General features: G+C 39.0%; 1 protein-coding gene across 1 annotated transcript; it reads left to right on the forward strand.

Moving 5' to 3' along the window:
• The first annotated feature begins 10,029 nt into the window (after positions 1–10,029).
• LOC129263947 (uncharacterized) lies at positions 10,030–18,564 on the forward strand. Its single transcript, XM_064115626.1, has 2 exons — positions 10,030–10,393; positions 11,127–18,564. The coding sequence occupies exon 2, from the start codon at positions 12,223–12,225 to the stop codon at positions 17,848–17,850; it is 5,628 nt and encodes a 1,875-aa protein (XP_063971696.1). The 5' UTR covers positions 10,030–10,393; positions 11,127–12,222; the 3' UTR covers positions 17,851–18,564.

The raw sequence follows: 18,564 nt of genomic DNA on the forward strand, positions 1-18,564 counted from the left end.
AAAAGCTGAATATTTAACATTTTTTTAGCTCACGCTACGCACTTGCATTAAAATGTTTTTCTAGATGCCCATCCTGTTATAAAAAAGTGCTTATGATGTCCAGTTTTCATCAAAGGATATTAACAATTTTCAGCTCGCGCTTCGCGCTCGCATTATTTAGTTGGTGAGATATCCACTATAACTGCAAACAGTCCTTAAAAGTGTTTTTTCAAAGTTAGTAGGGCATATATTAAAAAACTTAACTCGAGCTTCGCGCTCGATTTTGTGAAACAGGCAAAAACTTTTGTTTCTGTCATTGCTCCTTCCCCCCCAAAAAAATTCCCTTTTGTCCCCCATTTGCCCCTCCTCCTAGTTTGAAAATCATGGTGTCACCACTGCCTGTTTAAAAAATTTAAACTCATATCGAAAGATAAAAAGAGCGACTTTAGTGCTCCAGTCTTACAGGAAAGAACACTCTGCGACAGTACATTGTAATAAGCTACATTTCCTTTTTTTTTCAATTTGTATCAAAATTATAAAGCATGGTGCCATGGTGAAATATGCTAAATAAATTTATACGAAAAACATTATTTATACAAAACGCAGGCACAACTTTTTCATCTGACGTTCTTCGAAATTCAATAAAGTGTATAAAAGATGAGTCATTGTTACTTTCATAAGCCTGTTGTGGACAACAGACTTGCTAATCCATGACCTCGACAGAAAATAAATTTTATCATCTCATTGTTGCTAAGCAACACCAGACGATGACTATTCAAAACTCTTGGTGAAGTACTCTTGACGGATATTGCCTGTGTGCATGGACTATCAATACCTTCTTAATCCAGTCATATTTTTATTTTCATCATCAAATATCAAATTTTGGTTTAAATCAATTTTTTCGTTTAGAAGCAGAAATTTTCAAACTTTGCTGGCATATAGAAACAAAAGACAAGACAAACCTAACTAGATTTTTAATTGAGTTACATGTATTAGCGATTTACCCATCTATTTCATGTCCGAGTGCACTTTGTTTCCTAATTGGAGGGGCGGTAAAGAAATGAAAGAAACTGATTTTGCAGTAAAAATTGTTGAAATTTTGTATTAATAACAAACACAAGCACGTAGGATGATAATCTAACTGCTTGCTCGAATATTTGTTTGCACAGTGCATCATTTAATAGATTAAATCTACAAAATATGCACTCTTAAAACAAATCAGTCAAATTGACTAGACCAGTAGTCAGCTGGATGCAACTGATATGTCTAGTCACATTTCTGACATATATTCTAGTCAGAAATAACTCTGTTATAGTAAAATACGACTAGAATAACAGTTGCACCCAGCTGACCCTACAACTAGTCATTTTTACTGATTTGTTTTTAGAGTGAGGAACGTTTATTTTAATCAAATATACAAAAGCAAAGGACACCGAATATAGTATAAAGAGGCATGTGAGTTTAAATACAGGTATATATACCCAGTATGAAATTTGAATCATTAGATATAGTAGAAGTATAACAGAAATAAGTATAAAATTTCTTAATTCATTTCGACGGGTTAAAAAGTAGAAATACGAGACCGTTAGGTAGATGGATACCATGATATATAAATATTGCATCGAAAAGAAATCATATACGCGATGACAGACTTAATAACCTCGGGCTTTTATTTTCACTTTTCCATCTATTTCCTCCAATCACAAAATAGCTATTGTCTGGAGAGTGGACAGTAGTGGACATTGTCAATTATCTCTGAGACTATGATGAAAATAAACATGACCAAGATAACAATCTTCAGTCGGAAAAAAGAGTTACAGAACCCATCTTCTGTTAATGACTTGACAGCTGTAAACGTATCAATGATAAAAAGTTGCGATAAATAAGTCTGGTGGTTAACTAGTTCAAATAGATACCTCCATCCCTTTATCCATAAAAATATGAAAAACATAACAAATTGATTTAAAAAAACAGTGGAAATTCATATTTATTTGTCAGCCTCTCCAGACCTTGGCTTTTGGGTTTGAGTCAAGCAGAACTATATACTCTTACAGATAATTTGGACAGTCATGACAGTGGTAATAAAGTAACGTCACTATTTTTTTAACCAGGGAGTACACTCTAAAAGTAAAAGAACCATTGAAATTCCAAATTTATTGATTAAAAAATATATGACCGTATTGTTAAGATTGGCAAATTAATTGAATGGAAATTTATCTATTTTCACCACGTTCTTGGTCCGACATAAAAAAAATCTCATCCGAAAGCCGATCAGGCAAAATGCTCTAAAAATGCTTGTGTGTAAAGCTACATGAATATAACCCTTCTTCAGTGTGCATAAGGAGCGCCCATTTAGCTATCATAAGACAGGAAATGCAGTCACTATACAAGCTCTGTAAATGCTAAATTTGCATTTCATTGTTTAGAGTGTGTGACTGGGATTTTAACCTATGGACGTAAGATCATGGTGAGGGCGCCCTACACCGAGGCTGAATCAAAATAGGAACGTCATGAACGTCGCAGTCACACCAACCTAACAGACCCAGACCAATCCAATTTCGAATGGCATATGTACCATCGATCGGGATGGAATTACAGTATGAGTGTGACATTTATTGTGCAATCAACATTGCAGCCTAAATGAAGGGGAATAGTGAGAATGCCCCATCTTTAGGAAAACTATCTGCGTTGTAAGAAATCCAATATCGTAATGTGTTACATGCCCTGTAACACAATAATGATTTAAGAGTTTAGTTGTAATTATCTACCTTTTCATTGTTTGTTGGTATGACATTTGTTTTTAATGATGTCATTGAGATCCCTATGACTGTGATGGTGTCAATGTGGTGATGAAGATGACGGTGGCGGTGGTGACGATGATGACGATCATGATGATGGTGATGATGGTGATGATGATGATGACGACGATGATGGTGACGATGATGATTATGATGATGATAATGGTGATGATGATGATAATGGTGGTTATTATCACATTTTTGTTATTATTACTGTTTTACTATTATCATTATCATTATCATCATAAGGCTGTAAGTGTCATTATTATCATCATCATTATTATCAACAGAGAGAGATGTGTTGTGGCTCAGTGAATAGTCTCCAGACTTTGAACCAAAAGGAACAGATTTGAGCCCCACCACGGCACTCGCGTCCGTTTGCAATGCGTCTATCTATCTACATTTTGCCACTTTCCATCCAGGTGAATTAAATGGGTACCCGGTAGGAAGAAATTCCTAGTGCACGAGTGTCTGATCAGGGTATAGCCGTACTAATAACATGTATCTCTTAGAAATATTGTATTAAGCGCTATGTTGCATGTCATTATTATTATTATCATCATCATAATTATTTTCATATAATATAATCAGTATCATTGAAACAATTGATATACTAATAATCATTCTTACTATGTGCACTTGAGCTTTGTCGGATGCGTACACCGACTCGTCGACACTGTCCTATCATGTTCAATGAAGGCGAAGGGGAGTCAGCACAGTCACGTTATTTCAAGGACATTGTGAATAATCAACGATTTTTATAATTACACCGCCGTGAAAAGATCACGTTTGTCGCTTCTGAATCAGAGGAAGAAATAGTTGAACCATTTCTCACGTATGACCTTGGGTGGTGGGGGCGGTGCACTTGCCCTTTCTGCCTATAACCATAGGTGGATCCATTTGGGAATATCGATTTTTTAAAAAGTAGTCTCAGATTGTCTTTTCCTCAAATTTTCAGTGTTTTTATTCTATGGGGGCGCCACCCCTACACCAAAATTTGCAAGGGGGATGACACCAAAAAAAAAAAAATCTTTGAATGATATATCAAATAAAAGAGCAGAGAATCCATCAACATTTCAGTGTGGGTCATATAAATTTAATGATGAGCTAATGAGAGGTCACAATCAAAATCTCTTCTCAAAAGTGAAAGTGTAATTAAAAAAATGTTCCTTCATGTTACAATTATGAGCATCGCTCCAGAGGGATATGAAATTCGAAATCTCAACTCAGTCAAACTTTATCAAAATATTGACTGGAACCTTTTTGGCAATATATATTAAATATGTTTATTTCATTTTTGTTCAATGATCACGAATGCTACGTCTGTGTGATATTCTCCATCCACCCAATGAAACGAGACACACACTTTTAGGTCAAGGGTCGCGGCAAGGTCATGACCCCTTTCCGTTTCAAGCCGCAACTTTGTAGCATCTGTTTACACTCGACGAAGGTCATTACCCAACATGAGAATCCCATGGGATAACCCTGGATAGGAAACAGCGGGGTATAGTATCAATATAAACCCGAACACCGGGCATAATATCCTTGCCATTCAAATGAACTTTACATGTTTGTTGAATATGATGAATAAAAAAATATGTGACTAAAGTTTAGGAAAAAAATGTAATGATAAGTGAGGAGAGGAGAACAGAAAGAAAGGAGAGTCATCAAGAAGATGAGGAAAATGTTGTGGCAAGGGTGGATGGGATGGAGAGAATATAAAGCGGTATTAAGAGGCAAGGGGGCGGGAGCTAGGGGTATTTATTTTAACAGAGAAAAGGTTCCCTAAAATGGTTAGGCTTAAAGAGGTAGAGGGAAGTAAGAGTAGAGGGAGAAAGAAGGAGATAGAGAGATAGAGGGGGGGGGGGGGAGAATGATGGAGAGACTGGGTGAGGGATGATGCATGTTGAGGAAGAGAAAATGCAATCATAAAAAAGGCCCTCTCGAAAATTGGAGGATTAGGGTCAATACTAATTCAACCCCAAACTCCCCTCTCAGGGGTAACAAACGCACCCCGACAAACAAAAGTTAGGATGTCTACCAACCCTCCTACCAACCACCCAACCCAACTCTTTTTCGCTCTAAAAACTGGTCCCGATTGACTTCCCAACTCCAATAGCATCCTATTTGTGAACCGCTACGGCGATCTTATCTCCACCAACCATCTGTGCGTATCAAAATCTAACTTTTTTTCGCTTTCACTTTTTATGTTGTTCCCTCATTTTGTTTGGCGTCTCGTAACTAAAGTACCACTGATAGTCTCTTTCTCAGATATATTGAAGTTCTTTGCGATTTTTTTCTTCGTGGAAATTATTTTTTAAGTGCTTCCCTATTAGTAAATGCATCAGAAAGACCTTACCTTTCTATTGACATGATCCAGACGTTGTAATAGAATGGTTTATTTATGCAAGTTTAGATTTGTTTAGAGTTTAGAGAAGAAATAAGTGCAAAGACGTTTTGCTAAAGTAAACTAACGTCAGCGGAGTTGACGTCATGATTTCCTTCCTGTTTTAGCGCGCACGACTCGACGGGGATAAAGCGGCACGCGAGTAGATGGTTGATCATGTCAACCCTGTGTTTTGAAACACATCGGGCAGACATTCGTAAAAATGACACATCTAAATACCTGCGAAGTACTGACGTAAAAGCACATGAAATATTGTTTCATAATTATTCGAGTGAATGTATTTCTTTCTTAGTTTTCTGTATAATGATGCAAAACTTCAAAATACTTTGCATTGTTGCCTTGCACTTGTTCATCTGTTACCTATATGATTTTGTATTTTCAGAATTGTTTAATCAATTGATCTTAAATTGTACATGACATTAACTCTTAAACATGAAAACTCACCTTTAATTTGCAGATTTTTTAAATAACGTCATGTTGGAAAAGTTTGACGCACTAATTCGCAAATTTGCATTAGGCCATCTATCGATTTTACTATTCGATATCGTGTTGTTTGCTGTTCCCATGGACCTACCACTAGCCAGGTCCATGATGTTCACAACCAAATGACGTAACTTACTAATGTGCTTTATTGCTGAAATCCTTTCATTCTTGCATGTTCATTGTTCAAGGTGGAAAACAAATAAGTCCCCTAATAAGTTTAACGTCAAACTTATTGGCTGCCCTAACACTACAAGGTAAAATATTGAGAGAAAAAGTATAAGAAAAGAGAAAAGGGGGAATATGAAAGCAAGAGAACAATTTACTAGTTAATTTTATTTCATATGTATTCATTTGTAATATATTTATTAAATAGATTTTTTCTTTCGTCTACATACAACATCTACTTGTTTTGTATCCTTATACATTTAAATATTTATTTATGCATCTAAATTGGTCATTAGAATGTAGCACCTTTGGGCATCTATGAAAAATATATATAAGGCTAAGCAAAAAGTAAACAAAATAAAAAAAGTAAACACTACATCAAAACATAACAAATACAATTAATAGGCAAAGATTGTTGATGGTTACATCTTTGTATATCGATTCATTTTTTCTTAGAAAAGAGGATAAGTTTGTGCTACATACTCTAATCATACATTTCGTTGAAATAAAAATATCGACCAAAAAAAATAAAAATAAAAATAAGCCATGGTAAAACAATAAGTCGTACAGTCCCCGTGCCTAAATCTGACCTGTAAATCCTTAGGTTTTCTCATACAAAATAGCCCAGCAGGTGTAATCATCTGTTCCATTATCAAGTGCATTGCTTCCACCAAAGAGAACCTATAATTTGTTCACTCAAAATAGAACAGGAAGCGACGAATTACGGTCATTAATTGTTTACCCTTGAAATCTGAAACACAAATCAGATCACAGGTCTTTATTCGTTCATTATTAAAATAACGATAAAATTGTATTTATGGAACGCTTTTTGCACAAAAGGGATCGCCATACAACCTTTTCTTTGATCAACAATTACCAAACCGCCAATCTCAGAGAAGATATCATAATTGGAACCTGACATCCCAAGAAATCTTTTTCATAAGGTGGCAAAGAGAATAGTTTATGACCTAATTGTTAAACATCCTTGCATAATACCCCTTTATTTCTCGTCGCTTTGACCAACTCGTTAAAACACTATTTCTAAGAAGCGTTCTTATATGGTTTTCAAACACAAAGGTATAGCGGACACCTCTTTGTATTTTGATCACGTGACCGACGCGGTTTGCATGTTGTTTAGTTTCTTTCTACTCTCTTGAAATGTCAAGTCCCAAAAAGTTGATCTGCATAGATTCAAAATTTCAAATTCGGATGTAAAATAGGAAAGTTATGATATCTTATAGTTTCACCTATTGCAAGAAAACCGCATGAACATATCACATCATAGAGAGAAAAATGTCAAAAACGCATTAGTTATTGTTTTCTTTAAGAAAGTTTCGTAGTATTTTTATCAAGATTTGACGATAGATTAGCTCTTGACTGAATCACAATTCGTTACAATAATATTAATTTCAACACAAAAAATGAAGTCGTATCGGGTTTTACACGTATGAGGGAATAATTGAAATGCTTTCATATTTCATATGAATAGAAAGTGTGTGACGTCATTTAGCAATGTTTAGTTTCCCCCATTTACACACGGATCAGAATGTGCCGAGGTTAACGAAAATAAATGTTTAATGAAAAAAAAAAATTGAAAATGAAATTTTCAGCTTTACTTTGTTTAATCTTTATGCAATCAAATCAACTCGTTATTGGGATGGGCATGGCCTGAATAACTTTTGATTCAATATTTATTGTCCATTAATGGGCATTTAGAAATAGGCCCTATATGAATCCGCGTATCAAATCCTTTTGAAAGGTAGAAAATGCGTTTTAAAACGTTGTGAACACTGTTTAAAAACGCAGTTTACTTATATTGTTTATGCATTGCACTTTCAAAGCGTTATATTTGTATTCTTATCAAACGTTGATTTGCATTTTATTCCAATAGGTTGTCGGAAGGGCAAACATCCCTTTTTTTTGGGGGGGGGGGGGGGAGCTCCCATCTTCAATGTTCAGCAACACCTAGGGCCATTTGCAGATTCTTTTAACGTGTAGGAGAAGACGAATAAGACTTTTTTTAAAGAAACTCAAAAGCAAGAGTGTGAAGCAACCGAGGTTATTTTGAAAGTACCGTTATTTATTTGATATTGAAGTAATATTGAATGATTTGATGCACAATTTTAGGGAATTTTAATGAACAGATTCAGCAAAGTGTTAGCTTTTTGGGGAAGGGGGCAACATCACCCTTTCACCTACCAAGAGTGAGCAAATTTTATTAACGAGTTAATAAATAATTGTATTTCAGACCTACTATTTATTATCATTACCTATAGATAATTTCCCTGCCATATTAAGTCTATTATTAGTCTTTGAATTAGTAATTGCAACTCCCCTTCAGCTAAGGTGACCATAGAAAAGGGTATGATCACAAATTTTTTCCAAGGAAAATGTTCTGAAGTAAAAATTAGTGTGGAATAATAGTGTTGAAAGAAACCATATACTGACATTTCTACATCTCAACATGTGTGTGAGTCAGTTATTATTCGCAAAATCCTGTTATTTTGTCTCCCGCTGCTGGGAACGCGCACGGCACGAGAACCGCACGCTTCTCAAGCCCAAGAAACTTTGAGATGATTGACTTAATACATGCCCCGCCCACAAATGGAGATACAAGTATTATACACACTCCTCTTTTAAAAAGTTTTGTGACGTAATTATAAGATTTGTCCGACTTATGTAGGATGTACAAGGATACTTAAACTCATTTTATTAAATTTCTTTTAATTAAAAATGCATTTAAAGAAATAATGTACTTCTTACGTTTCATAATTACCAAAATGATAAATACATCTCGATTCGATAAGGGGGTGTGTAAATGTTACGTGGAAGAGCAAGTAACTACTTTTTCTTGGTTGATGAACTGTTTCCGCTCGTGCTCTCGTGCTCTGATGATAAGTCAGTGCATCCGAACGGAATATAGTTACGTTCACTCTGTACGTGTGCGTCAGGAGGCGATAGAATGACTATTACACTTGTATTCAGTTATAGAACATAATGTCCACTGGCGGATAATTTACCTGCATATCAATGGATATAACCCCATGATTTCAATATTTGAAATCGTAATTGGATTACTATTCCGTAATTTACAATCCATGCCACGGATTTCATTGGAATAATACAGTTTCACTGCCTGTTCAGATGCTGGAAAAATGACTTCAAAGTGGACTGTCGTTTTCTCGTGCACCGTTTCAATCTTGTCGATCGTGTACTCAGCCACGGGTAAGTAACGGGTTGAAAGTACGTTAGAAAATGGGATCCTATCGTCCACTGGGATGGCTAGGTCAGCAAAATTAAACGAACTTTTAGAAAAGAGAGAGAATTGGGTTATTAAAAGTACTTTACAAGGTGTTTTAGTCCGGTATTAAGTGATACCTTTATTCTTGTTGGCATCGTGAATGGTTTTGAATTGTTTTGGCAGACTGTAAGCTTGTTCCCGCCTTGACGTCTGTTTGGTTTGTCTTGTTGATGCCATGGGAGATTCTCGGGAGGTCTTTTACGATTATCATCGGGATGGTTAGGGCGGGTAACAGGTGGTCGAAATATAACTATCGCTTTGTGGTCGCAGCATTGATGATATCCTTATCATTTTGAAACAGATTTTAATAACCAAGTCAGATAATTCATTGAATGAAAATATGATTAACATGTTTATTGGATGTTTCGAGATGTACCGTACATACATTATTTTGAAAAAAATAACTGTTATGGTGTCTTGATGATAATTTTGTAATTAAGTTGAAGTTGAACATGTCGAATACCAAGTCGAGAACTTATCTGCATTATTCAAAACGATCGAATTATGTCCGAACAAGCCAGTTGGTATTATCTTCGTGTTCTACTTGTATGTAATGAATTAAAGAAATACATGAATGAGTAAGAGCATAATCTGAAGCAAATTGACTTTCAGATGTTTAATAGATGTAGGGCTATCTTAGTCAAACTTTAAGCATAGAAATTCACGACTGAACTTACTTATTTCTTCTTCAGTTATTATTGATTTCTCTCTTCAATGCCAGGTGTATCGGTCCATTGAAATGCTCTAACTAGTCAAGTTGAAGGGGGTTCTATGGTTATTTCAAAGTCCAATATTCAAGATAACTTTTTAAATGTGTCCGGCCCAGTTGAGGATGTTTGTGTTGTGCCACTGGGGTTGATGAAAATTGGATGCACATGAGTTTAGGTATCATGTACTGTAACAGCACACCATACTCAACCGAACTCGTTTGGCATCCCATAATAATCCAAACACTACTTTGTTTGTTTGGAGGAAGTCCTCCAAGGTATATAGTGACAGGGAATGGGATGAAGGGTGGTATAATCTAAGTATTGTTACTGCAGATGAGATGCCAAGCAGCATGCTTGCGTGTCAATACAGGAGAGCAGTGCCATTGCAGTACTGAATATCAACTTAAAGAACTTCCAACTTTATTGGTTAAAACTATGTCTCCTTTAATGTTGTTTTGATGGAGCAAATGATCATGTGGATAGGAAACAGTTCTGCAGAATTCATTTAAACTCAGAGATTTGTCTGCCTTTGATGCCAACTGGCACAGTGGTAAGCATTATTTATTATTATACTGCATATCTTTGTCTATTTCACGTTTCTTTCTTTTATGAATGTTCTTTTATTGATATGTAATGTCTTAAATACTTTATACTTCATACTGGAAATGATAAGTACAGAAGAAAGATATTGAGATGTTATAATGTATTCCATAATACTGTAAATATAACTCTGTAAATAGGGTCTAGCATGTGAGACTACACATATCTAGGGGGCAGTTCATTTTGGGAAACAAAGAGGGTCTTGTTATCTAGCTGTTTGTGGGGTCCACTGACCACTGTCCACTTTGGAATGTGGTTCCTTTCACACTAATCGTTATTTACTTTCTCCCTTCACTGGGTAGTTTTGGGTATATAACACTGAACGCACAGGTCGTTTACATTGTAGTAATTTAATTCGATTTAACTATAATCTTGTGCTGTAATATATTAGTTACATAGTGTAAATGGCTATGTGTTGTTTCTCATAATTGAACTATAGTCGTAAGTTACATAGTTATGAATTAGCTATAGTTTATGTCTGCTTTGAACATAATTAATCCGATTTCTCTTTAATTCAATACTAGACATTAATTGTTCACTTCAAATGATAGTTTTCGTGACTTTATGATCAAGTTCATCTTATGTATATATAATCTGTATCATTTGTTAGATTAGTTGTTTGTTACCTTTATTAAGTTTGTTTTCATATACTTATTTTGTTTATTTACTTTGTTTACTTGTAGTTCTTACGGCATTGGCTAAAGCATAGAGATGGATTTACGGATTGAGAAGAAGCTTGTACAGAATAAAGTCTTTAGCTAAACCAGTACTTGAGAACGTGTCGTGTTTGGTCATTTATCGCCGTTTATTGTATTGTCGATCATCGGGGCAGGCACAGTAAGAACACTATAGAGCCATAGGCGATGCACTGCACGTACTATGGAGAGAGTCGACTTCAACATAGTTCCAATCGGTATGGGAATGTCAATAAGCCTGATGCCACTCAACGGATCCTCTACAAGACATCAGGTCAACATCGTTACGAGATTATTGTAGATTGCAGTGGAACTATTAATTTCAATTCTCATCGTCAAGTGAACCGCTGTTAATTCATGGACAATTATTAGACTTCATGGATACTTCAGAGACATATTCAATTCGCGGGACTCTTAGTTTTCAACTCTCATTGCCAAGTGAACTGTTATGCGCCTCTTTTTAGCCATATCGGCCGACTTCAAGGATGTTCAACTGAACTTCATCTACTCAAGCAGCATCAGTTCAAGTAAGATCACAATGAGCAAGTATTCATTCCTAGAAACAACGATGAATTAAATCAAAGAGAAAAATATATGTAGACTTGATCTTCAAGATTCATGGTAAGGTGATACCGGCAAATGAATTTTCTTTTGTAAATCTACCGATTATCTAATTGTGAAGACTCGAGTATTATATCATGAAAGGTATTTGAATATGTTTTGAAATATTCATGTTCACATATATGTGTAAAAATTTGTGTATAAATTTATAAATGTATCATAATGCCTTTTAAGAATTCTAGGCATCATTACTGAAGTCATGTTAGATAATTAGGGCATTTCAATGTCTAATTAGATCTCTGTTTCTATGATTGTGCTTCTTTCATTAATAGATTCACTGGTAAGGAAAATCTTGTGCGTATGTCGCGTTAGATATTGTGTGTAAATCGCATTGTAATTCAGCTACAAGTTGTTAAACTATAAATTGTTGGTTGGTTACATAGTGCTTTATTTTAGTGCGCAAGTAAAGGCTGTTAACTGTGACAAATTTTCGCCACATTTACTTCATCAAGTTAAGGCAATCATGACAGATGTGCAAGCGCGAAAATCATCAAGGGAAAGACAGCCCACTGAAAAAATGTCAGCTTTGCAAGCCAGTGAAGAGGTTAAGATAGAGCGAAAGTTTTTTAAAGCATATGGCACTCTAAAAACAAAAGTGAAAGAAGCACGGGAAGTGGTCAAAACAGGGAAAGAGGAGGGATTGATCAGGCAACAAATAGAAGGTCTCGAAGAAGGAGAAAAGGAGTTGGTAGATATTTTCGAAGTTTTGAGGAAGAATAAGGCTCCCATCAGAGAAGTGGCGACAAGGATGGACAGGGCAAATGCCATGGTAAGGGATGGTATAAATGCCCTTGAAGAGGTGTTGGGGTCATTGGTAGGACCTTTTGATGCTGAAGACCGTAAGCAAATAGCAAGAGAACTCTTGAAACAAGAGTACGCGCAGTCGGTCTTCAGCTCATCCTTAAGTGAGGTCCCAGGAGCTGAATCAAGTCAGCTTCCTGAAGAAACACCAATCCCTGACACTAGTAGTCTTGCCAGTCGTCGAACGGGGCCTTCTCATGACAAGGCTTCCTCTCGACCTCCTTCCGATGAAGAAAATGATAATCCATCAGCATTCTCCAGAGCATCATCTATCGCCAGCCAGCAGAAGCCTTCTCAGTCAACATTAGATATGCAAGGGTTTGCACAGACACTTGCAGATAGCATGTACCGGACTAGGCTTCCGGTTCCGGTTCCCTCAACTTTCAGCGGAAACCCTCTCGAATTTGTAGAGTTCGAGAGGAGTTTCACCACCTTAATAGGTGATAGAATTTCTGCAGCTGAGAAATTATATTACCTCAGGCAGTATGTGACAGGACCAGCAAGAGAGGCTATTGCTGGTTTCTTTTACGGATCAACAGAATCTGCTTACGAAGGTGCATGGAAAAGCCTTAGGGAAAGATACGGTCATCCATTTAGGGTGCAGCAGGCGTTTAGAGACAAGCTTAACAAGTGGCCTAAAATTTCTGCAAGGGATCCGGAGGGTCTGCAGAAGTTTGCAGATTGTCTAAAGGCTTGCAATGATGCAATGCCTTATGTTGACGGACTTGCAGTCTTAAACGACTGCAATGAAAATCAAAAACTCCTTGGGAAACTGCCTGATTGGTTAATAACCAGTTGGAACAGAATTGTCTCTGTAGACCTTGAAAAGGGGTTTTATCCTTCCTTTTCTAAGTTTTCAAAGTTTGTTGCTCAAGAGGCAAAGATCGCAAATAATCCCATCTCCTCTTTAGGAGCTGTCAAGGGACAAGAATCCTTTGCAGATTCAGGCGCAAAGGCCTCCAAGGCCAAACGTGATGGCCTGAAGAGGGGCTCCGCCCTGGCTACCAAAGGTGAAGAAAAGCCTTCTAATAGTACAAACAGTCAGAGGCAAAAGGGTGGCACAAAGTCTAAGGATTCAAAGACTTGTGCCATGTGTTCATCTGCAGAGCACCAGCTAGAGAAATGCCAGAAGTTCAAAGATAAAACACTGTCTGAGCGGAAGGAGTTTATTAAGAAAGGTGGACTGTGCTTTGGATGCCTGCGTAAAGGGCACATGAGCAAAGAGTGCAAGAAGAGGCTCACATGTGAGGTGTGCAGCAAGCGCCATCCATCTCTACTCCATGAATATCGAGTTGGTACGGAGGCCACAAGTCAGTCTCCTAGCCAAGGAGGCCAAGATGGAATGGATCATGTATCCACCACCTCACATAAATTACACTTTGGAAAATCAATCAACACATCTATGATTGTTCCAGTGTGGGTGTCTTCAGAACAGTGTCCTTCTCATGAAATACTCACATATGCTCTGTTAGATACACAAAGCGATGCCTCATTTATCCTTGAAGACTTGGCTGAGGCTTTAAGAGTTCAGAGACAACCTGTGAAGTTACAGCTGTCCACAATGACGTCGTCATCTACGATTCATTGTGACTCTGTATCCAACCTTGTAGTAAGAGGTATGACAACTCCCACGAAGCTCAACATTGCTAAAAGTTACACCCGCAGTTTTATTCCTGCAGACAGAGACCACATTCCTACGAGGGATACGGCTGACAAGTGGCCGCATCTTCAAGAAGTAGCTCGAGAAATGTCGGCTCTACAAGGGTGTGAAGTTGGGCTATTAATAGGGTACAACTGCCCTCGAGCTTTAGTACCAAGAAATGTTGTCACTGGCAATGACACAGAGCCTTACGCCATTCAAACCGATTTGGGTTGGAGCATTATTGGTGTATCAAATCCAAAAGGTGACACAAGTCACTGCGGAAGAGTTGCAACTCGAGAGTGTCCTGGAATAACTCCCAAGGATGTCTTAAGAGCGTTGGAGCCTGATTTCAAGCAGGAATCAAATAGTGACACGTCCGTCTCGCAGGATGATGTGGAATTCATCAACTGCCTAGGGGAAAGTATTTCTCGGAATGAGGACGGTCATCTAGAAATGCCGCTGCCCTTCAAGAAAAGGCCAGAGATGCCAAACAACAGGCGTCTTGCAGAAGTAAGGTTACGCCATCTTTCGAAGAAGATGGAACGCGATGATGAATACAAGGTTCAGTATAAGGCCTTCATGTCCGAAATCATCGAACGAGGCTATGCTGAACGTGCTCATGATGATGGCCAAGAAGGGAGCACAAATTATATCCCTCATCACGGCGTCTTTCATCCTCAAAAGAGAAAACTGAGAGTAGTCTTTGACTGCGCTGCAAGGTCTGGTGGCACTTGCCTCAATGATCACCTACTTAAAGGTCCTGACCTGACAAATTCACTGACAGGTGTGTTGCTCCGGTTTCGACTCCATGAGGTGGCATTGATGTGCGACATTGAAAAAATGTTCTTTCAGTTTCGTGTCACGGAAAGCCATCAAGACTTCCTCCGCTTCTTATGGTGGGAGGGAGGTGAAACACAGAACCAGCCAGTCGACTTTCGGATGAGGGTACATCTGTTTGGTGCTGCATCCTCACCAGGCTGTGCGAATTATGGCCTGAAGTACCTGGCCAATGCTCACAAGGATGAGTTCCCCTTAGCTGCTTGTTTCATAAGCAGAAACTTCTATGTGGACGACGGCATAACAAGTGTGCCAGAAACGGAGGATGCTATCCGTCTGGCAAGAGAAGCTGTTAGTCTTTGCAAGAAGGGTGGCATTAGGCTACACAAATTCGTATCCAACAGCAAGAAAGTCATTGAGAGCATTCCAGACTCGGAACGTGCCTGTGGGATTTCTGGTCAAGACCTCAGTTTTGAGGATTCCTTAGAACGGGCTCTCGGAATCTGGTGGAACGTTGGTAACGATCACCTTTGCTTCAAGATATCGCTTAAGGATCAACCAAGTACGAGACGAGGTATTCTGTCGACTGTGGCATCCTTGTATGACCCACTTGGTTTTGTGGCTCCCGTAGTACTGAAAGGGAAACGGATATTACAAGAGATGTGCCGCAGTGGAATCGGATGGGATGACCCAATCCCTGAGACTTTGCAGCCAGCATGGGATAGCTGGATTGCAGAGCTTCCGAAACTAGAGAAACTCCAGATACCTAGATGTCATCACCCCCCTGAATTTGGTCCAGTATCAGTTGTTCAGCTCCATCACTTCTCCGATGCAAGCACATCAGGTTATGGCCAGTGCTCGTATGTGAGACTGGTGAACAACAAGGGAGAAGTGCATTGTTGCCTGATTTATGCCAAGGCTAGAGTGGCGCCAACCAAGGTAGTCACCATACCTAGGCTGGAGCTAACGGCCGCAGTGGTGTCGGCAAAGGTGAGCACAATGCTTAAAAATGAACTGGAGCTTAAAGGAGTTCAAGAGTTCTTTTGGACTGATTCTCGGGTGGTCTTAGGATATATCAACAATGAGGCTCGTCGGTTCCACACCTTTGTGGCAAATAGAGTACAACTCATTAGAGATAGGACTCCTCAAGAGCAATGGCATTATGTTCCTACAGAGGAAAACCCGGCTGATCACGCATCAAGAGGGATGGGTCCGGAAGAATTAGTTAATTCTAAGCAATGGATGAAAGGACCAGATTTTCTGTGGGAACAAAATCTTAGCTTCAAAGTTGATGTACCACATCAATTAAAGCATGGAGACCCTGAGGTAAGGGTGACCACATTCTCAACCAATCTGTCACAACAGGGTCTACTGCATCGTCTTACCAGGATCGCCGACTGGTCTATGATGATCAGAGTATTGTGCCGGTTGAATGTGGTTGCCCAGAGAATCAGGCACTCAAAGGATATCTCAGTCGTACAAAGTAGAGAAAAGGCGAAATTGTCCATCATTCAGATGGTACAGAAAGAGGCCTATGCAGAAGAACTGCATTCGCTGACCCACCACAAACCTGTGAGAAGTACGAGTAAGATCCATGCCCTCGATCCATTTGTGGGTGAGAATGGAGTACTTCGAGTTGGCGGAAGGCTGCAAAAGCTTTCCATGGGAATATCGCACCCAATCATTCTCCCAAAGCAAAGTCCAGTAACTGAAGCCCTGGTTCGACACATCCACCAGAAGGTCCATCACCAGGGTAGAGGTGTCACTCAAAACGAGTTGCGAGCACAAGGATACTGGATTGTCAGTGGATCCAAAGTTGTGGCGGAGTTAGTGAGGAATTGTGTGACATGCAGGCGACTGCGTAGACCAGAAGAGGTGCAAAAAATGGCAGACCTGCCTGAAGAACGCACCGAACCCACGCCCCCATTCACATTCGTTGGCATGGATTGTTTCGGACCATTCATGGTCAAAAGAGGCCGTTCCGAAGTCAAGCGATACGGACTGTTATTCACCTGCTTCTGTTCCCGCGGTGTACACATTGAGATGCTAGATGATATGTCCACTGAATCATTCATCCTTGCCCTTCGATGTTTCATCGCCATCAGGGGAGCAGTCCGGCAGATCCGGTGTGATCAAGGAACCAATTTTGTTGGAGCCAGAAACGAACTCCAGGCAGCAATGAAGGAAATGAATGCCGATAAGGTGGAGGCTTATCTTGCAGAGAAGCAATGCGAGTTCGTTTTCAATGCTCCACACTCAAGTCATGCTGGCGGGGTATGGGAGAGGCAGATTCGAACTATTCGAAATGTTCTAAGAGCCACAATAGATCTGTGCCCAGGAAGGCTAACAGATACAGCTCTACGCTGCCTCTTCTATGAAGCTATGACAATCGTGAACAGTCGCCCCTTGTCGATGGCCAACATAAATGACCCGAACGCAGATGCCCCACTCACGCCAAATCATCTGCTCACTTTCAAGACCACCACTCCGCTACCCCCTCCTGGAGAATTCCCGGAGACGGACATCTACGCCCGAAAGGCTTGGAGAAGGGTGCAGTTCTTGTTGGAGCAGTTTTGGTCTCGGTGGCGCAAAGAATACTTGCTGGGGCTGCAGGAGCGCCAGAAATGGACAAAGCCCCACAGAAATCTCCAAGTAGGAGATGTAGTACTTGTTATTGACCAGGAGGTACCGCGTATGAAATGGCCTCTGGCTGTTGTGACAGCAGCTGCTCCGGATGCAGATGGTTTGGTGAGAAAGGTCCGTGTTCGCGTCGGTAACAAAGAACTTGATAGCAAGGGAAGGCCCTTGAAGAAGCCAACAGAGCTTTTGAGGCACATTCAGAAGATAGTTCTCCTCATGGAGTCAAGTTAATATTTAGGTAGTTGGCTGTCAACGATCTGTTCTTTGTTTTGACTTCAATTAGGCCTTTCTTTCGTGCTTTGGGAGTTTGGATACTTTAAATGCTTTGAATCACTTTCGCCGTGCGCATTACTAGCATTCTGCTTCTTTGTGCTTTGTACACAATGAAATGGTTCTTTCTCTTTCAGTTTCTAAACTTGTTAACAAAATTTGTCATGATTTCCGTTTTTGATGATAGTAGCAACTTGCAAAGGCGATGTGATATAGTTGTCTCCTTTACTTGAGATAATGGAAATTATTGTTTTTATTGTATACCTCCATATCAATGTCATGAATTATATTGTAGGAGTTAGGGTCATGTGCTTTCATACTTTTGAAGTTACATTTCAGGGTTATAAATAATTTTTATAAATAAATTTTCAGTTGAGTAGAGAGTGCTTAACTTAAGAAAATTACTTTGGCATGTATCATTATGGTTAAGGGTTAAACCCTAGGGTAATTTTGGTGGGAGTGTAACAGCACACCATACTCAACCGAACTCGTTTGGCATCCCATAATAATCCAAACACTACTTTGTTTGTTTGGAGGAAGTCCTCCAAGGTATATAGTGACAGGGAATGGGATGAAGGGTGGTATAATCTAAGTATTGTTACTGCAGATGAGATGCCAAGCAGCATGCTTGCGTGTCAATACAGGAGAGCAGTGCCATTGCAGTACTGAATATCA

The sequence above is a fragment of the Lytechinus pictus genome, unplaced genomic scaffold (genome assembly GCF_037042905.1).
Source record: "Lytechinus pictus isolate F3 Inbred unplaced genomic scaffold, Lp3.0 scaffold_347, whole genome shotgun sequence".
Taxonomy (NCBI): domain Eukaryota; kingdom Metazoa; phylum Echinodermata; class Echinoidea; order Temnopleuroida; family Toxopneustidae; genus Lytechinus; species Lytechinus pictus.

Coding starts and splice junctions, on each gene's coding strand:
- LOC129263947 (XM_064115626.1), top strand. CDS start 12,223: ATGACAGATGTGCAAGCGCGAAAATCATCAAGGGAAAGACAGCCCACT.